Consider the following 25584-nt stretch of genomic DNA (forward strand, 5'->3'; position numbering starts at 1 on the left):
ATTGTCAGTTTTTCACAAACTGCTTTTTTTTTTTTTCCTTTTCCCACCAGTAAAGATTATGAGTATTTCTTGTTTACTGGAAAAACAAAAAACAAAACAAACCACAACAACAAGAACGACGACGACGACAAAAAAAAAAAACCCAAAATGAAACGAAACGACAGGAGCTACTGTATGTATGTAAAGCTATAAAAAGCTACCGTAAAATGTGTAGTGAGTATTGCTTAAAGATAAAAACCAGGCAGGAAACTCGGAATCTGGTGTGTTGTTAACAAGTGTGCTACAACTGGTGGGTGACGTGCGCGGTGAGTGAGGTCTGTCCCGGTGGCAGTGGAGGGGGGGGCTGGTGGGAGGGCTGGGGAGGGGGGCACAGGAGGCAGGGCTCCTAGCCAGTGCCAGGACAGCAGTCTGCAAGCGAGGTGAACTGTCTGTTGTTAAATATACAATGCTCCATTTGGGAAAAAAAATAAAATAAAACAAAATAATCCCAACCAAACCAAACCCCAAAACCCCAACAACAACAAAAAGAGGTTCAATGGGGAAGGGGGAGGAAAAAGAGAAAGGGGGGAGGAGGGGGAGAGAGAGCGGAGAAATAGTGCAAAATGCTCTTGTACTAGTGGTTTTCGAAGTCCACTGCAGTACAGACAAGGGGTAGCCCAGCCGCTGAGCGCTGCGGGGATGTGGTGGCAGGGCTGTCTTGACCCTTACGCCGTGCTTGTCCTCTCCTTCCCAGGCTGCATCCTGGGCACTGCCACCAGCTCCAGTGGTGCAAACACTGTAGCTGGAGACCCCCGAGCCTCACGCCTCCCTCTAATACACAAACTGCCAGCACTTCCCCATGTGCCTCGACCCCCACCCCACTCCGCTGCTCACCCAGCCCTCCCCAGATCCCAAACCTGCCCTTTTGGTTTTCTTACCCCAAATGCAAAGGGGTGCCCTTGGGTGCTGAGGATGGGAATACCTTGTCACTGCCACCCCCTGGGAGAGGGGGGCAATCCTTCCTGAATCAACTCTCTTCCCCAGCCTGATCCAGGCTCCAGCCCTGGGCCTAAATATTAGTGCAACCTGCAAACAGCCTGATCCTGCCAGGGACCCTTGGGGCAGCGGGTGGCCAGGAGGTTGCTCAGTGCCCCATCCCAGGAGCCATGGTGGCTTGGGGAAGCAAAGGTGGTGCAGTCTCCTCCTTGCATCCACCTCTCCCCAGGCTGGTGGGGACAGGACAGGCAGTGCCATCCCGGTGCTGATGTGCAGAGGGGCAGAGGCTGTGCAGGATGGGTTTTGGTGCTCTGGGACTCCCAGGGCCATCACTGAGCCTCGCTTTGTAGGGAGGCACCCTGTGTCCCTCTCCCAGTGTCACTGTGGTGGCCATGTCATGGGACCACCACTGGGCCTCAGGAGCTGACCCTCATGCTGCAACCCCAAAAAGTGAGGCCCGTGGGGAGCTGCCATCCCACTGCCTGCTCCCATCCCACCCCAGCAGAACATCTCCTTTCTCTGCAGCCAAAGGCTTTCAAGTTTTGGGAAATCAAACAACAAAATGAACAAACAAACAAACAAAAAAGCAAGAAAGAGGGAGAGAGAAGGAAGGAAGGGTGCTGGGGAAGGTGGTACTGGCCTATAACAATCAGGTTTTGCATGGGGTTCGGTGAGCGGAGGAGATGGGAGACAGTGGTGACAATGGTGACCTGTGGCCCTTGGGGTTGGTACAGGCTCCTCCTTCCCCTCCACCTGGTTTTCTCACTCCTATTCACCCAACCTTCACCACACCATTAACCCACCACCCTGGTCAAACCGACCCTACTCCATCAGCCCTGCAGAGTCTGGAGGGGTCCCTCCCCTGGCCGGAGCACGTGTCGCGCTCCCCTCCAGTAACGTGGGGCTTGCACCATTCTGCCAGGTTTTTTTAGGGGGGGCAGATCTTCATTTGGTGGAACTCTTCCTTCTTGTTAGGAAGGAAAGATGCCTTGCCCCCAGCTCCAAACGTGCTTCTCCTGCGCCCCCAGGTCTCTGTGGAAGTCCATCGGCAAAACTTGTCCCTGCTGTAACTCTGAGGGAAGTGCCTGTGGGGCATCCAGTCCTGCCCTTGACTGGGGCAGCTGTCCTGGTGGGGGCCTGTGGGGTGGTCAGGGGACTGGTGCCATGCTATGGGAGGCTATGAGGGTGCTCAACTGGTGATGGAAAGGAGCTTCCTCCAGACCTCCTTGGCATCAAATCCCCCTTGTCCTATCCCTGCTGGTGCTGCGGACACCGCTTTCCTCTCTGCCCAGCTTCAGGATGCTCAGAGGAGCTTTGGGGGATGTAGAAACTTTCCCCCTGAGATCAGTCGTGTCCTTTGCCCAGTGCCAGCTGCCATCTCCAGCTCTGGCAGCGGGATGTGGTCCCCGGTGGGTGTGTGTTTGCCCACTGGGACTTCAGCACCACGGCTGGCTTGCCTTTCCTTCCTTTCCTTTGCTGCAGGATCTCCTCCCAGCACCAATGTTCCAGAGACCCTTGTCATGGGGAAACAAGAAGCAACAGTCCCAAAATCAAATGTAAAGATTAAAACCAACAAAAAAGTCAGGAAGGCAGCTGAGGTCTGTCCCAGCATGCCTGACACAGTGGGTCTCCGCGGTGAGGTGGCTGCTGTCACTCAACAAGGAGCTGAGTCCCAGGTGAAAGGTGAGGGCCTGTCGCAAGACCTCACTGCAGGGTGGCAGGAATCAGCCATGGCAATGTGAGCAGTATCCTCAATGTGAAAGGATGGGGACCAGCATTTTCCTACCCATGGGAAAGGCTACAAACCAGCCTTAACAAAAATCCAAGACAAAACAATATGTAGGTTTGTTTTGTTTTTTGTTGTTGTTGTTTTTTCCCCCAGGAGCAAACCACTTTTTTGGCTGTGAAAAAATAAAATAAAAATCTCCATAGTTGGTCTTCCTCTTGGTGGCAAAGGATGGTGAAGGGTTTTGGCCCCGATCTCCCTGTCCCCACATAGGGATGCTTCAGTCTGGACAGTGATGGAGTATATGCAGCCCTTGGTGTCAGCGGGACTCTGATCCCACAGGCACTGATGCTCCTCTGAACTCTGCTCCCATGCTTAGTCTGGCAGGTTATTATTATTGGTGGGGTTTCTTTTTTTTTGGCAGGGTGGGGGCTGCATCTTTCCCCCTGCTTACAGTTAAGCCCTTCAGATTGCAGGTGAAGTTTCACAAGGAGGGAAAGCCCCGTCTGTGCACACACACGCATGTGACAAGCACTTCCACACCCCGAGGGACAACAGTTAGAGTCCCACTTGTCTGAAAAGATTTCTGACCTCCTGTTCAAGAGGACTTGGACGGAGAAGGATGTCTTTCCTTTTTGGCTAATTTCTTTTTGAAATACTGGGGGGCATATTCATGCCATTGCAGGAGCCATGTTTTCCTCCCTGTCTCAGCTCCAGAGACGAAGCCAGCAGTCCCACTCCTCCTCCCAACGTGTCAAAATCTGCCTGGATCCAGGGCGGTCGTTTGAGACTGAAGTCAAAGTCAACTCGAGTGAGTCCCAGCAATGTGAGGAGGAGACTCCGGAGGACCGCGGTGAGGAGGGGAAACACTGGGGGCCACAAGGTTTTCTATTGAGACCCTTTAGAAAACAACTAGCTAACAAAAAAAAAAAAGAAATTAACATGCCCAAAACCTGTACTGGAAAATCACCAACTTGGAGAGCTTCCTACATCAGGGTGGGCTCTGCTCACGGCAGGGGGCCGCAGGTGGAGTGCAGGAGAGGTTGCGGGGACAGCGGGGGTGGCTGAGGCTGCTTTGTCTCTGGCTCTGTCCTTTCCTTGCTGAGTCCTTGCTATCAAAAGGCTGCTGTAGATTCCGAGTCCTCAGTTTCTTCAGGGTGGTTTTTTTTTTCTCTTCTCTTTTCTTTTCTTTTCTTTTCTTTTCTTTTCTTTTCTTTTCTTTTCTTTTCTTTTCTTTTCTTTTCTTTTCTTTTCTTTTCTTTTCTTTTCTTTTCTTTTCTTTTCTCTTTTCTTTTCTTTTCTTTTCTTTTCTTTTCTTTTCTTTTCTTTTCTTTTCTTTTCTTTTCTTTTCTTTTCTTTTCTTTTCTTTTCTTTTCTTTTCTTTTCTTTTCTTTTCTTTTCTTTTCTCTTTACTCTTCTCTTTTTTATTTTCCTTTTCTTTTTTTCCTTTTCTCTTTCTGCCTTCTTTCCTCTTTGCTTTTCCTTTCTTTACTTCTCTTTTTTCTTTCCCTTTCTCTTTTTTCCTTTTCCTTTCTTACTCTTTTTTCTTTTCCTTTCTTTTTTTCTTCTTGCATGAGATGAAAGGAATCGGAGTCCTGGGGCACAGGGAGGTGCGGAGGGGAGGGTGGAAGGGAGCCTGGGTAGGTAGTGATGGGGCGGAGGGAGGGGATGCGACTTCACTCCACGTTGCTGCTGTCAAACGCGTGGCACTGCAGGTCTCCGCTCAGGTAGTCGGTCCCCGGCAGCTTCATGCCATATTTATCCACACACCAACACAACCCACGCTTCCGGCCTCGGGAGGGCTTGCACTGCGGAAACAGCCAAGGGCAGAGATCAGGAGCTGGCCACCAGACACCATGTGGATCTCTCATGCTGGGGCTCGGGGTCAGCCTTGCGCTTTGCCCCTCTCACTTTACTGATGCAAGGCCCTGGGTAGGACCTAGCTCCTGCTCTCTGCTTTCAGCACATCTCTATCCCTGCTGCTACCCCAGCCTGGGATGCTCTGACTCTTCCTCCTCCCACACCAGCTCCTTCCAGGATGCTCCTCTTAGGCTGGATGGCACTGGGAGCCACCAGCAGGGCCACGTGCCACCAACTGTGCTTGCAGATGCTCACAGCAACCTCCCCACCAGCCCAGTAGAGGAAAAAACCCTCCATCCTTTTCATCCAGGGGGCTTTTTCTTACCTGCTTCCTCTTGTAGAAGCCTTTTCGGTCGCAGTTGGGGAGGTGGACAGCACGGGGCACCATCCGCTGGCTGCTCTTGAGCTCCTGCAGGGATGCCTCCATGTGCCTGCGGCAAGGGCCCTGCGAGCAGGGAGGAGATGGAGGGTGAGCAGGGGAGCACCCCGCAGCAAGCCTCCAGCTGCTAATGCTCCCCAGTGCCCCATCCCCCTTCAATGCTCCGCAGGGGTGCGAAGGCCTCCCACAGCCCCCCCGTGGCTTGGGAAGGCAAAGGCACCCACCAGCTCGAACTCCTGCCGGAGCTCAGGGATGACGACGCGAGGGTGTGCCGTGTTCTCCGCCATGCCCACAAACTTGGCCAGGGTCAGCTTCTTCCGGCGGTCCTTCTTCAGGGCCTCAGCTTTGAGCTCGGAGAGGCGCCCGTGCTTGGGCCGGTAGGCCTTGGGAGGGTAGGTCTCCTCTGTCATCTCTGATGTGGTTGGCTCCTCATGCTCCCGGGACTCCCGTTCTGGAAGGGAAAGGGTACCAAACTGTCAGGTCTCCATGAGATGACTGAGGCTTGGTTTTGCATGGAGAGCTTTCTGCCTCATCCCATAAAGCATCTTTGCGTCAGGCAGAATGGGAACAAATGACCAGAGAAATCCTCTTCCCATATGCTGCCCGCGGCCTTGACTTTATCCCGCTGTGTGGGATTTGGTGTGGCTTTCACGTGACTCACTGAGCTCAGGATAGGAAAGTGACTTAGAGCATGGAGGGGTCAGGATGGGGTCTTACGCACAAGGCCATTATCATTTGCAGTGTGTCAGTGGAGAAAGACTGTAGAGGGGGTTATCCCAAAGCCAGAAAGGACTAGATGACACAGCAAATGTGGCAGAGAATCCCTCTAGCCACAGTGAGAGGATTAAGTGACAAAGTCACGCCTCACTCCACCTTGCAGATGTAAGATCAAAAGGGATGCTTGAAGGGGAAGACACCTCCAAAGGCAAGGTCAGTCCCACAGCAAAGCCACCACATGGTTGAGCAGGTGCTTCAGCAGCAATGCTGAAGACACGACAAGTACTGGAATCCAGAGTCCTCAGTCTGTAGCCCCACGCTCACAGGACCAAACCAGCCCTTTCTTAGACAGTCACCTTCTTATGCTGTCACCTTCTTATGCAGTCACTTTCTTATGCAGTCACCTTCTTACACACCCCCCAGATTGCCCAGTGTGACCTGTTCCAGCAGGATGCAGCCAGGAGCCCTGCATGGTTATATATAGGAGAGAGCTGGTGACAGTCTAAACTTAGATGACTTGTGACATTTAGTACAGCCACCCAAGTGAAAAAGGGTTATTTCTGGACTAAATCTGAATACAGTTTAAGGCTCCCGAGGTTCTGGGTCTCCCAGTCATTGGCTCCCAGCAGCCCTGCACAGACAGCAGTTTTGTGCTGGGGTCAGCAGGCAGGCACAGGACAACCCACTGCTGCAGGAGGAAAAGCACCAGAGTGGCTGAAATCCTTCTCTGCAGGGACTTCAATGTCAGTGAACTTGGCTCATTCCCTTCTGCAACCCTACAGTGAAGACAACAGGGCACCAATTTTGCGCCTCCTTGCAACATCACTGTTGGGACAAAAGGAAAAGGCTCAGGATGAAAACACCCTGTGCCCCAACAAGGCAAAAGGAGTCTCCCTGCAGATTGGCTGCTCCCTGGAGTCCAGATGCACTCCAGGAAGAAGGATGCCTCTGCCCAGAGCATGCCTGTTGACGAGAGACACACACATCTGCAGTTGGGTGGCCCTGGAGGTGGCTGAGGGCACAGGCCTGTCACGGTTACTAGTCTCCTCTTCCTCTTTGCCAAAGCAGACCTACCCTCTCCCAGCAAAACTGGCAAGTTTTCCATGGCCACTTATTTATTAAAGCAGCCTATTTTTAATTCTTCTCCACAGGAACAGAACTGCGTCAGCATCCCAGACTCTGCACCCTCCTAACTGCCCACAGCACTGTAAATAACCCCATGTACCATCCACAGGACATGCACGTATCCCCAGGATGGGATTTTCTTGCCATTTTGCCCCATGATGCTCATATGTTCAGGGTTCTTTCCTCTTGCTGCAGGACTCAAAAGGCCCCCACAAGCTGGGGCTCCTGTATTATAAGGGGATGACAGACAAGGGGTAGGAAACAAATGGATTAAATTGAGAATGATTTTGTCCCCCAGTAATGACACTGTACAAGGTGCAGTAGAACCAACAAAGATGTTGCAGCAACCCAAGGTCTGAGAGGAGGTCAGAGACATCTGCAGTGACTAAGCCCTCCACAGCAATGAAACATGCAGTAATCTGTCCCAGGAATCCCCTCAGGCACTGACTGCCAGGGCCAGACACCAGAGACAGGGCATCTCCCTGGGCTGCAGGCAGGATCCACTGTGGCACAGGAAACCCTGTAATAACACAAGAGGGCCACAGCTCATTGCCTCTGCAATAACAAATACGAGAGGCACAGCTACCTGGGCAAACCTAAAATAACAAACAAACGGGACAAAGCAGCCAGGATTCAGTCAGAAAAACAGCACAGGGTGTCCAGTCCCCAGGACTCACAGTGTAATGGGTGTCTGCAGGGACTCAGCCTGCTCACACAGTCAGCAACCTCAGCCTCTGCAAACACCTCATCTCTCTGCCTCCTGCAAGCTGCCAAGCAGCCAGAATGGGCTGTGAGCTGGGGCTAACCGGGATCCCTGTCAGCAAGGGAAGATGGGAGCTACAGGACACAAACGCTCTGTAGAGGGAGCAGAGGGCTGGCATGCACTGAAAGCTGCCCAGCTCCCAGCCTGAGTTCAGTGCTTCCAAAAAAGCACTTGGAACTGGCACACACAAGTCCCTGCTCAAGCAGTGATATGACAAGGGATGGCTGTGGTGGGACTCCTCCATCTGCTGCTCAGCAGTGGCATCAACTTTGGCTCTTTATCTCCCAGTGATGATAGAGTGATAAGATCTCTCTTTATCATCCCCAGGGATGCCTCCGAGGTCTTCCTTTCCTCCACCCTCATATGTTTTTTATAGTCTGATTTCTTTCAGCAACAAGGCTGTTGATTATCTAACAGTTCCCCAATTTGATACCAACATGACAATTTTGACAAACTGAAGGGCAGAGATTTTCTGACACACAAACTCCTGACAAGAGGAGGTGCCAAGGCAAGAAAGTCAGGCAGAGCTGGGGCAGGCAGCCCCCATGCAGTCCCTTCTCTTTGCCTCCTGTCTGACCCATCCCCATCAACCTGTGGCTGCATACTGCAGCTGGGACCAGGCACCCACAACAGCAAATCCAGAGGCCCTGCACCCACCTGCCCATCCTCACCCACCAGCTCATTCCCTGATCTCCCTGGGGATCCCTGACACCCTGGGGCTGGCACTGTTGCATCTCTGCTACCCAAGACGTCAGCAGGAGTAATGCCTAGTTTCTCTGAATAAGCCCTGATTGGGCCTGTCTGAGATTCAGGAAGGAGGCTGGAGTTCCTCCTCCATCACTGGTAGGATCTGGCCCACTGTGCAGCCCCTTCCTGCCTACTCCATCCACCTTGTGAACCCAGTGACTGGGTTTCAGGCAGCTGGCTGTTTGCAGAGGCAGAGCATGCCACATCTCCGTATTTCAGCTATGGGATAGGCAGGATGGCCCTGCTCACTGTGTCTCCAGCCAATGGACAGATGGAAGCAGGAGCTCTCATATCTCCATCCTTTCTCCTTACTCCTTAGGAGGGAATGACAGCAGAGGGCCCAGGCTCACTGGGACACACAGAAAAAAGACATTGCTGGCCAAGCTGAGAATGCCTGGCTAGCCTGGATGTGAGACCTGGGCTATATCCACCTGAAGGAGGTGTTGACCCTCCAGCCAAGGCAGGAGACTGAGCTCAGGTCAGAGACACCCCATGGCTTTGTGTCTGATCTGATGCTGCAGTGCCCAGGGGGGACCCAGGGAAGAGCGACAAGCATCTGGAGATGCTCCAGACACGTCAGGCCAGAAGGTCTATGTTGCTGATGACTTAATTCATATAGGCTCCCATGAGCCCTGGGAGGCAGAAAATACTCATAGTGGGCTGTCCTCCACCCTGGGGCTGAGGGCTTAGTGCCTTCTCCTCACTCCAGGCCGGCCAGAGGGATCTCCCTAGCAGGAGTCATTCCCAAGGCTTCCACCTTGCCCCTGCAGAAGGGACATAGAGTAGCAAAATACCAGACACAGTTTCTAGGAAGCTGCAGATTGTTCCTGTCCAGCTGCCCGCTGTCCTTGCCAGACATCACCTGAAGCAACTTGTGCTCCTGGGCCAAAACCCAGCCTGGGTGCTTCTGTGCTCAGGATATTTTGGGCATATGTGAGGTCCCCACAGGGTATGTGTATGGGTATGCATGTGGTGCAGGGCATCTGGGAACACCACCTCCCTGCTTGCTGATGTTACAGAGAGGAGCAGGATCCTTGTTCCAAATGGCTAGGAGCCTTGAATTTTCTAACACATTTTCATTGGTTTCTGGCAGGAAGGCAGGAAAAAATATCTATTGACGGCTTCTGCTAATGATCCGTGCTCGTTACATCCACAGCCCACTGCTAGAGGACTTGCTGTCCTGTTCAAACACCCAAAAACAGCCACATGCGCCTAAGGACAAGCACAACCATAGCACAACCTTGCTAAGTAGCTGTCTTGATTATTACCATTATTTGCAGCATGAGCATTGGCACAATACACTACTTAAGGAGAAAGGTGTTGGAGAAAAAGTTAATGGGGACCTGTTAAGCCTCTAGCACAGAAACAACAGCAAATGTCACTGGTGGAGACCTTGAGTAGTTGTCCAGTCCTTCCTTTGCCATCTCAGCCAACTTTGCCATCTGCCAACTCAGCCATCTCTGCTCAGAGGTGCTCATTGCAAGGTGGAAATTAAGAGTTATCCAAGGCTGAAACCTTGCAGCAAGTGCCTCCCACTATCCAGCACAATGCAACAGTGCACAATGCCTCTGCCCTCTACTGGAGAAGGATTTACACCCATAATGAAAAGCCCTTTCCTAGTTTTCCCATGAAGGGAATATCCTCATCTGCACGACTCTGAGTGATCTCCCCCACCTTGCTTTTCCATCTAACTGTGATTTTGGGCCCTGGTGGCAGCTGTCTTTGGAGGACCCCAGTTACCATCCCACTGCAGCTTACAACAACACGGCATCCTCCAAGCACAGACAGGTGATCTCTGACACTTTGGTTTTCTTTTTTTGGGGGAGGGACAGTATTTTAGGATCAGATACCTAGGCAGCTGATGCTGTAGACAGAGAAGGGAAAAAAATTATGGGAGAGGCTGGTGGAGAGAGGGAGAGATCCTTCTGCAGTTCCCACTGATTGGGACCCCAAGGTGCTAATCAGAGCCAGATTCAGGCACTCCCTCTGAGCTTCACCCATAAAAACAGCTCCCTGGCATAAACACCTGCATGTTCCTATCTTCAGCAGCTCCATTATCTGCCCAGCCCCATGCCGGCTTCTTATGTCTTCCTGCTGGACTTTACACGCACACGCAAGCAGAGGCAATGATTGCTGAAATCAATGTTTGTCTTTTTTTCCCTGGTACCTGTCACGGGGCCTGGATCCTCCCATTTCTCCTTTATCCCCCATCCCTTATGATAATGGTTCTTGCTGGGCAACACAAAGTAGCTTTCCTGGGCTTCATGTGTCTAGGAGAGGAAGAATAGCGTGCTGTCTCTGAAAAGTCATGTTAAGAGATCTACCTGTTTTTCTTCAGATTTAGTCTTAGATAGAAAGTCTGTGCTCAGGTTCCTGTCTGGTAAAAACTCTCTTCATGTATTTCCCCCCAGCTGTCTTCCCTACTTGTTCCCACTCCAGAGGAAGGGACATCTCTGACCTGTGCTGAAACCTCCTGGGATGAGCAGGCAAGATCCTGCCCAGCCTGGACTTGTAACCTGTGACCTCCTCCTGGTCAGTCCACAGGGACAGCCACTGCGTTTACATTTGTGAAATGCAGGCAGGGAAGGGATGCAGAGTGAGGAGGGTCATCTCATCTCTTACCCTTTGGCAGCTGGAGAGCACAACTGAACAAAAGCATTCTCGAGCTCCCAAGGGCTGTTAGCACCAGCCCAGACAGAAAGAGATTTCACAGCCCTAATGAGGAGCAAGTCATTTACTTTCCCCCTGCAGGCAAAGCCCCACAGCACTGCGGTGAACAAACCCCAGCCCATGGTCACAGCCCTGTGGGGATGGGCAGCGGAGCTGGCTCAGGCACAGTGCCTGGGGATGGGGTCAGCGCTCCGCACCACCGCCCTGGTGAGGTCAGGCAGTGATGTCAGGCGGCAGCCCATCCCCAGGCTGTCTGGCACCCGCTGGAGCGGGAGCGGCCTGGGCCGGGATGCAGGCTCCCTGCTAGCCCAGGGCGGTGGCTGCTGCAGGGCCAGCTGCACTGTGCCTTGGACTTTCCACGAACTTTTGTGCTCTTGGGGGAACTCGAGGGCAGAGGGCAGGCCGGTGTGGCCACTTCAGTGCGGCCAGGGGAAGGAGTGCACTGGGGATGCTCAAGGGCGGTGAGAGACTGGGAGGAGACACCACACACTGAGAAGGACAGAAAAACAGCAGCTTTGCTTGTCCTGCCACCCCACTTCCTCCAGAGTCCCAGCAATGATCACAGAATCCCAGAATCTTAAAGGGTCAGAAGGGACCTTGAAAGATCATCCAGTCCAACCCCCTTGCCAGAGCAGGACCTCCTAGAGTAGGTCACACAGAAACTCATCCAGGTGGGTTTTTAATGTCCCCAGAGAAGGAGACTCAACCCATCTGGGCAGCCTGTTCCAGTGCTCCCTCACCCTCACAGTGAAGAAACTATTTGCTGTGACAGATACGTGTCAGATAATGCTAACACAGAAGTGTCGGGGCTTCACTGGATGACTTGACTCCATGTCTAACTAATTGCAGTGATGCTGAACCCTCCAAATTGTGACCAGCCCCGTCATTTAGCTTGGATGCTGATTTTAGTGTGGAGCGGTGTTATCTCTGGAGGCTCTAGTCTCTGCTCTTGTGACTACAATGGTATCACTCAGGCCTCCAAAGGTTTGAAGTTAAGAAAGATAAACCCTACCTTCTCTTCAGCACTGGTCCCCTTGCAGCCTGCAGTGCAGCCCTTGTAGGTGGCAGTGCCAAACTGTTTTACAGGCAGAGGAGCAGTGGTAAGAAAACTCAGACATTACTTCCTTCTCTGGGAATTTGTAACCTCAACGGCTGCCAAAGGGAGTAAAACACCTTTGTGATTTGCAGCATGTGGAAGGAAGTCTTTCACAGTCAAGGCATTGTGAAGCATCCACAAAAACACCCACTCTGCCCCACCATGCCCAGTCCTCCACCAAAGACATATGATGAGAGTCCAAACAGTGCACAGAACAAAAGCCATACAGGCTTTTGTAAGACAGCTCTGGGATATCCCAGTATTTTAAATCCCTGTGACAGAATGGTCAGAGTTGCTGGGACGTCATTCTCTTGTTCCACAGAGACACCTTTAAAGACATGGATATGGATCAGTGGAGCCAAGCTTAGAGAAGAGATGGAAAAGCAGCCAGAGGGCTGGGAAGACTCAACCCTGGCTAGGTTAAAACACATCTCCATTTATCAAGCCAAGGCGCAGTGGGGTGCTTGGGAACAGCTTGGGAATACCCAAAGAGCCTCAGAGAGTGGGGATGGATGGTAGAGTCATGTGCTCTACTGTGGCCTTTTTTTTTTAAGTTATGGTTTGGACTTTGCTGAATTGGCCTGGAAGACCAGCTCTTTCTCAGGAGATTTTTGTCTCCTCAGCAGAAACCTGCGGATGCAGATTCTGCTGCATCAGCCAGCGCTCACCTGCAAAGCGTGAATAGCAGGTGCTTGGGCTGCCCCCATGTTCACACAGCACTCATGGGAAAGGGAGATCCTTGTCCTGATGACCTCTGTGTCCTCACACAGAGCTGGATGGGGGAGAAATGCAGCTCAGCATGTGGGAAAGGAGCTCTCAAGGGAACCAGCTCGTGTTTTGGTCTGCTCTGGAAGTGCAGGGCCTATCTGTAGGTGCTGGGTCAGCACCACCTCTCCACAGTACCAGTGAGTGCCACAAAGGTGGGAGAGGTACGGCACTGGGAACCTGAAGGAAGGAAGGATCTGTGTTGCTGTGTGCCAAATGATGCTTTCTTAAGCCGCCCTTCCTTGCTGCATGCACAAAATAAAACTCCCTGGAAGCAACTCTCTAGAGCAAGGAGAAAAGAAGGTTTGGAGATGGGAAGCTCCATGATGTAAGCTCCTTCCCTACATATTGCTGTTAGTTCAACAGGCTCCAGGCATCTCTGCTGTGCCGGAAGAGCCAAGCTTGGCCATCTGCTGGAGGACTGGGCTGGCTCTGATCTGAGATGTACGAGCAATCATTGAGGCTCACTGTTGTCTTTGATCTGCCTGCTTCTCTCCAGAATGCTCCTAAATCTGACTACAATCAGTTCTCAACAGAGGCTTGGGAGCTAGCAATGCATATAGAGGACACACCAAGTTCTGGTGAAGGTGGACAGCCAGCACGGCCAGAGACTTGGGCTTCCCAGCAACAATCATTTCTGTGTAAGAGGAAACCCAAAACGGCTAGCCAGTAAAAGTTGGGAAATTTTCCAGTTTCTCCCTCCAGTGAGACAATGAACAAATATCCATCCATTACAACAAAGTGATGCCAACACGTGCCATCTTGCAAAACCTCAGGCACTCTGTTTCTTGTATCAGCCTGACATTTCCTGAACAGGGCCATCTTCCAAGTAAATGAAATGGCAAGTGGAGAGGAAGGAAGTATTTCAGGATTAGATTTACATCAAGAAGCTCCTGCTGCTGATGCACGGATGATAGGAAGATAAAACACATTTTTGTCACATCATCTGCAGACTACAGATGTTCCCCATTCCATGTGCTGCAACTGTAGAAGAAGCTGAGAGATGAATTGAGGAATGACCCAGAGAAATCTAAATAAATCGTCTTTCAGTATCATAGTGACCAAGACATATTTTTCCTTCCTGGAAAGGATGAAAACATTCAGTCTTTCTTAGTCTTGCATCTTTTCCAAGAAAGCTACCCTAGCAGCAGATTCCATCGGTTGTGATAAGGGTGGCAAAAACCTCACCAGGCTGACAAAGAATTAAGAGCAGAAAAGAACAAAGAATGAAAACTGAGGGAAGAAGGCTGAATGACAGCCTCTGCCTAGCTGGCAGTAAAGGTGATGAAAATCTAAAGTAGCTCATGGCAAGCATTGTTTAACTGTTTACCAGCAGCTCCTCTGTAAGACAGGAAAACCCTTCATAGAAAACAAACATATTTTCAGGTCTTCTGAATGAAGATGAAAGGGTGTGAACCGCTTGCTCATCTGTGCAGCAGGTGGGAAAGGATGACCTGAGAAAACCTCTGCTATGTCTTTAGGAACCGAGGTATGATGGGTTCTAAGAGAAACCTTATAGCATTCACCAAACATCATTATCGTATGAGAAACAAAGGGACGAGAAGGACTTTTTCAGGAGGACTTTTTCAGGTGTTTCAACAGTGGTAGAAGAAACATCAGCAGGAAGGGTGGGTAGCTTTGCCCCTTTGGGCTATGTAGAACCTGTGTCCAAAACTTGGCTGAGGGCTGGTCTCAATATACATGAGATGTCAAGAAACCTAGATTTGAAAGCCGGATGCTGCCAGAGACACTGATACTATTTTGATCACTGAAACCCAAATGTGATGAATCATCGTAGAGCCAGGTGCTGAGGGCCTTAGAGGACTGTAACTAGGAAGACTGTTGGTGGCAGGCATCGAAAGCTGGTATATCACTGTGGATATAGTAGCATTTTACTCTCTGTCAGCCTCAACAGCAGCCAGCTCTCAAGAGAGACAAGAAAGCCAAACAAACCCTTTGCCTGCCTCAGACAGAGGTGACAGCAAATCAGATGAAGTCTAGAGATGCACCTGTATCACATGCTGGATGGGAACGGGTCCAATATCACAAGAATTTCAGGTGTGCAGCTGTGATGGCAACCTCCAGCCTAGCCTGGATTAATTTCTAGGCCTTCAGCCCGAATTCCACAGCTCTGCCTTAAACCAGATGGAAAAGATCTGTGAGATCATCCATTGCTCATCTCTGTGTCAGCAACCAGATGACACATCGTCACATGTACCATCTGACTTGACTTTTACGAGCTTCCAGTGATGAGATTTCCACCTCTGCCCTCAGGACTCCCTTCTACTTTCTTAATGGCTTCTTCTCTCAGAAGCCTTTGCCTGGAGTAGGCCTGGACATCACTTAATCTCTCAATCCACCTAGGTAACACCACAATAAAAGTACCGGAAGTTTGATGTTCACACTCTGACAATACTGATAAGCAGAAACTTGCCCAGGCTTGATCCTAACAGATGAATCTTGCCTCTCCTAGCCATCTCCCTCTCCCTGCACTGTACTATTGCACATGCTAACCAATTCTCCTTGGTCCAACACAAGGCAAAGATGTTTTTCGATGTTAAAAAGTATGTCAGGAGTCCCTTGATGAAGCAAAGGATGCAGACCGCCATTTAGCAGTCTGAAACTCTAAGACAACTGCTCACCTTTTTCCATGGGTCCAGAGCCTTTCTGGAATGGTAAAATCCTTGTTGCACTTGATTGTTTTCCCTGCAACCTCTAACTGTCTCTGCTATTACAAAAGCAAATAACTGAACACTGAAGTGGTTATGAAATGATGCAGTAGAATGTCGCTGGTTTCTGTTATTTCTTCAGTAAAGTGAGAGTCACAAAAGAAAAGCAAGTGACTGTACGTCACTTTGTGTTAGGTATTATCAAGATATATTGTGTTACATGTGGCTCTGGCAGCACCATAACTGAGTGCTGCACAGGTATAAGATGTGCAGTCCTTCCCTAATGAACTTTTTTTTTTCTCCCTTTTCCAGCATGTCCTTTTAATTAAAAAGGGAAAGTCGGGTTCCATAGTTGTTCACTGGCTTATTTAATTACTAGCTTGTCATCATTAGTCCAACATCTGAATTCTTAAGCATGAATAATAAATGGCCTGTTGATTTGTCTTCCCAGGATGAATCCCATCTGAATTTGGAAAAATAAAGTATTTCTACTGTTTTTCTGCAAAAGGAACTATGAGTATTGGCCATTTTTCCTTCTAAAGTTACCTTTAAGATACATTCCCTCTCTTGTTTAGCTAAGGGATAATTTCCTTAAGCATCTGTCAGGATTACTTTCCTTCCCTTGAATAGCAACCAGACCAGTTATCTCCATCAACATAACAATTATCTCCATCAGTGAGCCAGCTGTGTCCATCCAACAAGCAAACAAACCAAACTGCAGTTAACAGCCCTCAAGGCAGCCAGCTGCTAACAGCTTTCCAATCCGGCTGAAGCCAACAACATAGAATTGTACAATGGTTTGGGTTTGGGTTGGAAGGAACATTAAAGACCATCTAGTTCCAACTCCCCTGCCATGAGCACTGACAACTTCCATCAGGTTGCTCAAAGCCCCATCCAACCTGGCCTTGAACACTTCCAGGGATGGGATATCCACAGCCTTTGGGCAACCTGTACCAGTACGTCACCACCCTCTCAGTGAAGAACTTCTTCCTAATACCTAATCTAAAACTGCTTAAAGCCATTATCTCTTGTGCTATCACTAACATCTTTGTAAGGTGCCTCTCTGACTTTCTTGTAGCCACCCTTTAGGCACTAGAAGTGCTGCTATAAAGTCTCCCCAGAGCTTTCTCCAGACTGAACAACCCAACTCTTTCAGCCTCTTTTTGCAGGGGAGGTACTCCAGCACTCTGATCGTCTTTGTGGCCTTACTTGTGACTCACTCCCATAAGTCCACGTCTTTCTTATGCTAGGGGCCTCAGAGATTAACACAGTACTCCAGGTGGGGTCTCATGAGAGCAGAGTAGAGGAGAATCACCTCTAGCTCAGAATACATTTACTTTCTGGGCTGCAAACATTCACTGAGGGGTCACATTGAACTCCTTGTCAACTAACACCCCTAACCAAAAGTGCCTTCAGCTTTGGCCTCACAGTCCTTCAAGGACTGAGGTAGCTGGCTCCCATGAAGGGATCAGATGCCTGAAAGCCTATGGTGCTCTGGGCCTGGCAAAGAGGTGCTCAGCATCTTCCAGGATCAAGCCCTGCCAGGCTAATATGGAATGAAGTGCCAGTTTGCTGCAGGGCAGGAGTTTGGGGAGGGGGTTGGGTATTGACATGCCCTTCCACCCTCTGAGTGAAAGAGGCAGTACCAAAAGGGTGGAAGCACAGGGAAAAAATACAAGCTTATCAGAGGGGTCTGGAGAATGAGTACAACAGTGAGAGCAAGGCCTTGTGCAAACACACACCAGAAGTGCACACTGACTCCGTAGGCATAAATTTAATATGCCTCCTCAAGGTTTAGCCTTTTGAGCAGAGTCTCTCTGCAGCCAGGGAGGCTTGGACCTTTTTGCAGGCATAGCTTAAGGCAGGTGTGGTCTCCCAGCCTGAAATTGATGGTTAAAAGACGTGAACTGCTAGGCAGTTAGCACACTTGTCCTGGAAACATCATAACCAGACAGAACGACCTCCAAACTGTGCTGAGAAATGGCTTCCTTGTCAGAAAATTTGTCCACATCAAAGCACTGAGAGCCCCAAATTTCTGCAAACACATTACGCTGGCTTCTGCTGGGATTAACTGTGAGCTGTGGATTGACATAAACACTAAGGGGTCCCTTCAGATCACTAGTATCAAACAGACACCTCAAAAACCACCTCTTGCTGAATTGCCTTGGCTACACAGCTGAGGGAATAGAGAGTGTCTTGTAGGGGTTGAGTGGTGAGGGGATGAGGGATTTTACTCCTTCATCACTAGACATGATGTGACCCTTCCTGGGTGGGCAGAAGCATCCAGTTTGACCCATGCCCAGTGATCTCAAATGGGTCTGGGAGCACTGGCATAGCTGTCACCCCACTCTGTGATCCATGGGCAGCCTGGCACATCACTCCAGGGATACCCAGCAGGGATGCTCTCACTAAATGAGCCTGGGGAGCTCAGGCCCTGGAGGATCACAGCACATGGGCCAGGGTTCCCTCTCCTCCTCTCCAGCAGAGCTTTCTCATGCTTTTAATGCACCTGTCCTGAGGATAAACAGATAATATCTATCTTTTTACCTGTAAAAAAATCTATTTATATATGCCTAGGCAGTTATTACACTGGCTGCCAGTGAGTTCACCCAAGCCAAACTCTCTGGATTACCTCTGACCTCTGCCAAGTAATGTCTTCAAGTCCTGCTCCTCACCAGTGGAGGTTGTTTCTCCTGCCCCTCAGCTTGCCACATTTCAGTGAATTTGCCATCTTTTCCCAATTCATTTCTTCTTTACTGCTTTACCAAAGGTCAGTGGTTGCTGCAAAGAGAAGTTTGCAGGGTCCAGGTGCACTCAATGCCCCTGGCACCCATCTCTTCTCCCAGTGCCACCAGGCACTGCTGCCTCTGCACATGTCCTCCAGCCCTGGCATGCAGTGGGAGGATTGCCTGCCCTCTGCCAGCCACATCCCATCCACACTTTCACTGGGATAGCTCTCAGGGTATTGAAATAATGTAGACTTAGTAAGTATAACCCACCTCCAGACACAGAGGATGAGTTTGGATCCACACAGCTGTCTGGGAGGAATATCTTGCCTCTATCTGCTTCCTTTTTTGATATCCTCATCTACTGCACCTCATTTCTCAGCCCTCAGTGGGAGGATAGGGTAGGGTAGGACGGTCTGTACGCCAGTGTCTGATCTTAACAGCAAAATACTCATGTGCCAGTCATAAGCAGAATCACTGCATGAAGGAGAGGTCTGTGTGCGCTGCCTGGAAGCAACTCTGCCCCCAGGGATGTAAATGCTCTGTGTGTGTGTTTGCACACATTAAATGTTTGTGTGGGCATGTGTGGGTGTGTGAACATGGGCACATGTGGGCATATGCTCACATGCATATCTTCCCTATGCATATTAATCCCGCTGCTCTGCAGCCCACATCGAGGGGCAGGTGTGTTCCAGCCATATTCTGCTTTCATTAATGTTCGACCTTGAATTTGCACTACTAAGTGCTTGGTAAAAAAGATAGGCAGGATTTGCTGTGCCATGAGCCCTTTTATCTCCCCTGTGACTTAACACAGGTGAAATGAGCTGCAATTGCTCTTAGCGGCTCCACCACCTCAGCCGTGCACTGAGCAGAGGAGGATGAACCCTGGAGGGGCTGCGGTTCTGCTCCTGTCCCAGGCTGCTCCTGAGCTTTCCAGTTTGGGTGAAGAGTGCTGGGAACTGCCACTGCTCTAACAGCTCCCACAGCTGCTGCTACATCTGTGATGCCTTGGACCCAGCTTGGGTAAAGCTTCCAGCCGACGTTAGGAGGAGGCAGAGCACCGCGCTCTGTGTGAGGCAGCACCCGCTCACTCCTCGCTTCACCTCCTCTCAGGCCTCCCTGGCTGCCCTGGCACAAACTGTGCAACCAAAAGAAACCGGGGCTGTCCCGAAGCTGGCACAAAACCGACCTAAGCTCTCCTACCCCTCTCTTCCGGGCCTGACGGGACATCTCACCTCGTGGTTGTGTGAACACTGCCAGTTGCAAATGACCCACACTCACACCACCAACACACCAACACCACAGCAGCCCTCTGGGCACGGGATGCTGGTGCTCAAATATCAACGGGAAGAGGGGCACAGCATCCCTTGGGTTTGCAGGGGCTGCCGTTTGAGGGCAGCCCCTGCTCTCGGCTGCAGTCACACAGGCTCTGGAGGGGATCCCTTCCCTCACCTGGAGCAGCTCCAGGCTGACAGAGCTGCGTGGGGAGATCGGGACCATCTCTATCGCTCATGCACACACATATGCACGCTTAGAACCACGTCTTCTCTGCAGAGAACTCTGTTGGCACCGGCAGGGATTTCATTTGTATCAACTACTTGATATTCTCGCTCCTTCCTTAGAAACCAGGCTGCTGAAAAATCTTTCCAGCCAAGGCCCCTCCTTTCCTGTTTGAACCACCCCATCCCTCCCTCCCCTCTACACACACACCGCAGAAACCTGGCTCTCTTGCTGGCTTGCTGGCACCTGATGGATTTCACCCTCTTTTTTTTTTTTTTCCCCTTTTAATATCTTGTTATTGTTGTTGAAACTTCAGATCAAAAGAAAAATGGAGATTTTCCTGTTTTGGATCCGAGGCTTTGCGGGCCTGTTGCTACTAGCTTTTGCCTTGGCAACTGGGGAGCTGCTTCACACAAAGGACCTGCCGCTCGGCACCGGCCGAGACCCTCCCCGGGCGAGTGACACATGTTCCCAAGCGCCTTGCTCCCATGACCCCTGCCCTAACCCTCACCCTCAACCTGGATCTCAGCGCAGGGCTGCCCACCTGCCCCATCACTCGCCCCCGAAGATCCGCATCCCCAAATGAGGAGCAGGAGAGCAGAGGAAGGAGAAGCAGGGTGGGGGGAATATGTAGGGGAGGGATAAAGGACTGCAGTGAACATGAGCTGCAGGAAACGGTCTCGGCAGCACTACTCCTCCGCCTACTTCCAGCTGACGCAGCAAAGATGATTTTCTTAGGGCTAATTCTGCACCCTCCCCCCCCCCCCCCATCCTTTCCCCTCCTGGTTATCGTTGGCTCATGGTTTTGGAAGGAAACTTGCCAAGTCTTGCTCGCTTTCTAGAAAGAGAGCAGGAATGAGAGAGGAAAAGGAAATATTTGACAACTTTTGTTTTTCCACGGGACTTTTTAGGGCAGGGAGCTCCAATCTGTGCCCTCCGGTCCCCAGCGCTCTGCCTGACCTTGCTGTCTCAGCAGGAGGAAGTCTGGCGGGAGCGCAGGGTAGAAAAATGGAAAGACATGGTGCATTTCAAAGGAAACCTAAACAAAGCAGAGAAAACCCAGAATCCTGCAGCCTGTGCCATAAATGAAGCTCATTCATGTTTTTTTTTTTTTTTACCAGGAACAGTCAATTACGGCCGTGATGTTTGGCTTTTGGTAAAGTATCTGTCTGTTGTGCCAGGAAGGACTACAGGGACTGTCCTGTCAGTACCTACACATCCAACTACTTAAAACGAGCCTGACCAAAGCCCTTTAATCCCACACCTGCTTTTATTTCCAATCTCTCAGCAAACCAGAAGCACGTTCTGCCCAGCAGCTCTCGTGTTTCTCGGTACCACTGCGCCCAGCTTACAGATGAGGAAACTGAGGCACGGTACCTGGGAGCACCTTATCCCCAGGCAAGACATCTGGTCTACAAGGAGAGCCAAGCCTAGTCTGCCAGGTTCAGGCTCTTGCAGTACTGCTTGTTGCATCTCCACCTCAGCTATAAGGAGGAAAGCATCTGTGATTTTAAACTTGGCTAGCACAAGAGCAGAAATAGATAGAAATGCAGTTTGATCTAGTCCTCACCGCTGTCACATAGTTTATTTTGCAGAGTGCTGATTCTTTCTCAGCAGTTTGCAGCTCAGGGCCAGTTTTGGTCATTGATAGATGGGAGGGCCAGGCCAGCTTCCCTAGCACATGGTCCCTGCACTGCTGGCCAAACTGGCAGAGGCCAGAAAGTTCAAGTCAAACTTCATTTCTTTCCTTGCCCTGTTGCTTAGAAACACGCCTATGAAAATATACTTTGTTCTCACACGCTACCAGTCAAATGCCAAGAGAGTTTTTTCTCTCTCCCGTCCTCAGGAATTCCTGATTTATTTTTTATTTCTTTTTGTTTTTTTCTTTTTTGCAATTGCACAAATCTCAAGAGGAGCCTGCTGATCTCCCAGGGCTTCCTGCAGCAGCCTTTCCAACCCAGGCTCATCTCCCAGCTGGAAACAAAACCCATCAAAAAGAGCCCCCTGCGGCACTCGCTGAGTCCAAACTGGAAGTGCAGGTAGTGCCAGGGGCTTGGTTTTACAACAGATCTGCAACCTCTCTCCTGTCCCTCTCCTCGTTCATTCAACGGATGCTCCCCATCCCAAGAAAATCAAAATTACCAACATCACGAGGGGACTGACCAACGTTTTCATGCAGAGCACCTGCTGGAGGATATTTCCTTGGGAGGAGCAAGGCAGGTGGAACGAAAGGCAATCCGTGCCAGGAAACAAGCCCCAAAGCTCTTTTGGGTGCCTTTGGACTGCACAGGGCATCCTTGCCATGGGCATGAGGATCAGCCTTGCTCTCCAAGCCACCGCTGGGTTTGAGTTGCATAGCTTTGCCTTCCTAGCCACACTGCCTGTCCCTGGCCGTGCACACACACACTCACACAAGAGCAGAGTAAATAAACACCGGGGGATGACGCGCCCCAGGATACTTCGCATAGCTCTGCTGCCAGCGAGTTATTGCCCGGCTTCCTGGGCTCCTGCCCTCATTCTCTGCTCCCCAGTCCTCCCCAACCCTCACCCCTTCCAGCTCCCCTTCACAAAACCAAGCTCAGCTTCGCTGTTTCCGACTGATCTTAAGAGTTTGGACATTCGTTGTCATTTGAGGGATGGGGGAAGGTAATCACATGGGATTTGGTTTTGCTCTGAAGGATGCAGCAGAGCAACACAACCACTGCCTGCGAGCAGCAAAAGGGAAAAATAATAAAAGCATCAAGATTTATTAGGTGCTAGAAAGGAGAAATGTATTCCCATCGCTCGGGTTTAAGCAGAAGCTTGCTGACAAGCAAAAATGTCTTTTTTCATGGACCAAAAAACAAGTGAGGGGTTTGTTTCTAGGGCTTTTTTGCCAAGTGGTTCTCCAGTCCCCTGGACATGCAGACAACCCCCTCGCCTCCCTTTCAGGTCATGGCAGGAATACAGATGTGTTTGGAAGAGCACAGGGAAAGCGTCCTTGCGCAAGCGATGGGATCCAGAAACGGGAGTTCAGCGAGTGCCAAGGCGAGGCAGCGCTTTCCCTTCCTGCTTTTGACATGTGCAAGGTGCAAATGTTTCAGAAGTTTGGCTTTGCACTGGTGCTACCACGCCAGCCTTCCCACTTGCTGTTAACCTCTTCTTTCCAGTTTTTAGCCACACCATCGTCATTTCTTTGCCATCACAGGTTCCCTGACCCTCATGCACCTGCTCTCTTCACTTTCCCCACTGCCCAGCAAAGACGGAGCAGGCTGCAATGATTGCAAGGGTAAAGGAGGAGGCTGAGCAGCAAACCTGAGCAGGGAGCTGAGCTCTCTGAGGATGGGGCAGATGGTTGCAAGGAGGTGTCCTGCCCTCTCCTGTATCTCAAGCTGCAGACCCCAGCTCGGGCCTCAGAGCAAGGTGGAGGATATGGTGAGAGAAGAGGGTCAGGGAGGGAGTGAAGACAGGGATGCTGGAAAGATGTGAAGGATGTGACTGGGGATGCAGCTGTGACTAAGAGGGTGCATCTGGGAGGCAGGGGAAGAAAAGCTTTCCATTGGGGATGGGACAACCCAGAAGTGATAAATGAATTGGGGGTAGGGGAAGCTGTGAGATGATGCAACAGGAGGTTTGACATGGGCATGGCTGGAAAAGAGGATGGGAAAACCAGCGGGAGGCACGGAAAAGCTGCTGGGGGGATGGAAGAGCAGCCAGAAAGATGGGAAAGATGCTGGAAAGGTGGAAACAGGGGGATGGCAGAGCAGCCAGGGGAAGTGGTGGTGGTGGAGAAGCAGCTGGAAAAAGATGGAAAAGCAAGCAGGGGGCCTGGAAAAGCTGCTGGTGGAAGGGACGGAGAAGGGAAGGAATGGGGAAATAGCTGGAAAGATGGAAAAGCAGCCGGGTGTGTACATGTGTGTGTGGAGGGGAGAGAAAAATCAGGCACAAAGAGTGAAAAGTAGCCAGAAAGATGGAAAAGCAGCTGGTGGTGGTGGAGGAGAATGGAAGAGCAGCCGGGAAGACAGAAATGCACACGGCAAGGGGAGGGGGGATGGAAGAGCAGCTTGGGGAGGGTAGGGGTGGAAAAGCGGATGGGAAGATGGAAAAGTAGCCGGGAAGGCAGGAAAGCAAGTGAGGGCATGGAGGAGCACCTGGGAAGATGGAAAAGCAGCCGGAAGGATGAGAAAGCGTTCGGAGGGGGGGGGGGGGGTGGAGGGGTGGGGAGGTAGGGAAGAGCAGCCAGTAGGAGGGAGCAGAAAAGCAAGCGGAAAGATGGAAAGGGAGCCGGAAAGGCAGAAAAGCGAGCGGAGTGGCATGGAAGAGCACCCGGAAAGAGAGAAAAATGCAGCCAGGAGATGGCGGTGGGGTGGAAAAAAAGCAGTCGGGAAGATGGGAAAAGGTGGCGGCAAAGCCTCCGGGAAAGAGAGAGCCCGGGAGAAGCGAGGCGGGGGGTCACTCACCGGCCTTGGCTTGCTCGCGGTAGCTCTTCTCGCTGAGGCAGACGGCGGTGCCGTGGAGGAGGGCGTGCAGCGGCTTCTCCTCGCCCTGCCGCGGGAGGCAGCGGAGCCCGCGGGCGCAGCGCTCGGTGTAGACGCCGCAGGGCTGCCCGGCGGGCAGGGCGCAGGTGAGGCAGCAGCCGCAGCCCGGCTCCTTCACCAGCTCGCAGCCGAGCGGCGGCGGCGGGCAGAGCGACAGAGCCTTCCCGTCGCAAGGTTCGCACTGGACGAAGGAGCCCAGGCACCGCGAGAGCCCCGGACAGGCGCCCAGCAGCACCAGGAGCCGCAGCAGCATCGCGGCGGGGATGCTGCGGGACGGGCAGCGGGGGGGATGCCGCCGGGGGGGCGGGGGCGGGCGGCGCTTGCTTCCCGCTTGCCCCTTCGGGGGCAAAAAAATCAAAATGTCAAAAAATGTAAAAAGAAAATAAAAAAGGAGAAAGGGAGAAAAGCGCTGCCCCTGCTCGCAGGCGCCCCGCTCTGGGGTTTATTCTCGGGGTGCGAGACCCTCCCGCTTTTCTTTACGCGTGGGGGGGCGGGGGGGGGCGACTGAATTGCTTTTTGTCTGTTTTTTTTTTTTTCCCTCCCCCCTTTTCTCCTTCTTTCAGCTTTTTCTCGCTTCGAAAGGGGAAATTCGCACTGCGATCCGCAGGAGCGCAAAAAGAGGGGGAGGGAAGGAGGCGAGGGGGGGGGGAAGGGAGAAAAGCCCGCAGGGGTTGCACAGGCTACAGGTTGCAGGGGGAGGCGTGGGGGAGCGGGGTGGGGGGGGGGAGGTCGGGAGGTGGGACGGCGATTTCACACACTCACGCTCACGCACACTCTTCCCAAAGGGCTGGGAGGAGGCAGGTTGGGATGGGAGCAAAGTTCCTTGAAAACCAGTGTCCTGCTATTAATGCATCAAAGCAGTCAAGAGAGGAAAAAAAAAAAAACAAAACCAAAACAAACCCAAATCCCAACCAAACCCGCAGGAGAAGGAAGAGGGGATGCAAAGCCTCCCCTTCCCTCTCTCTTCTTCTGCAGCAGGAGGAAAAGTCTCTCCCGGCGCAGCGAGCTGCTGGGAAGCTTGGTATGAAGCAAAGTTGTGTTTCGATCGGCTCAGGTCAACCCCCCCCCCCCCCGCTTTCCTCTTCCAAGATTTGCAAAGGCAAAAAGAAAAAAAAAAAGCACGAAAAAAGCGCCAAAAAATGGCAAAAAAGAGAGAAAAAAATAAAAAGAAGTTTTCTGCAAAGTTGGAGTGGTTTGTTGCAAAGTCTGCAGAGGAGCGGTAAGAAACAGGGAAGGGGAAAAAAAATAGAGAGAAAAAAATCCACTTTGTAGATCTCCCAACACTTTTCCCCTGGAGAAGTTTCTAAAGAGACTGAATACTGCAGAACAGGCTGTCTTTTAAATAGACT

General features: G+C 51.3%; 1 protein-coding gene across 1 annotated transcript; it reads right to left on the bottom strand.

Moving 5' to 3' along the window:
• Window positions 1-4160: 4160 nt before the first annotated feature.
• Window positions 4161-25299, bottom strand: IGFBP5 (insulin like growth factor binding protein 5). Its single transcript, XM_062004775.1, has 4 exons — window positions 24158-25299; window positions 5165-5391; window positions 4887-5006; window positions 4161-4509 (listed from the first exon to the last, which is right to left on the bottom strand). The coding sequence occupies exons 1-4, from the start codon at window positions 24486-24488 to the stop codon at window positions 4378-4380; spliced, it is 810 nt and encodes a 269-aa protein (XP_061860759.1). The 5' UTR covers window positions 24489-25299; the 3' UTR covers window positions 4161-4377.
• Window positions 25300-25584: the final 285 nt, after the last annotated feature.

Source organism: Colius striatus, chromosome 11, assembly GCF_028858725.1.
Source record: "Colius striatus isolate bColStr4 chromosome 11, bColStr4.1.hap1, whole genome shotgun sequence".
Lineage (NCBI taxonomy): Eukaryota > Metazoa > Chordata > Aves > Coliiformes > Coliidae > Colius > Colius striatus.

Excerpts from the sequence above, each read along its gene's own strand:
- IGFBP5 (XM_062004775.1), bottom strand. The coding sequence starts at position 24,488 with ATGCTGCTGCGGCTCCTGGTGCTGCTGGGCGCCTGTCCGGGGCTCTCG. Across the intron at positions 5,007-5,164 it reads TCCGGCAGGAGTTCGAGCTG|GGCCCTTGCCGCAGGCACAT; the intron begins GTGGGTGCCTTT and ends CCCTGCTCGCAG. Across the intron at positions 4,510-4,886 it reads GCTTCTACAAGAGGAAGCAG|TGCAAGCCCTCCCGAGGCCG; the intron begins GTAAGAAAAAGC and ends CTGTTTCCGCAG.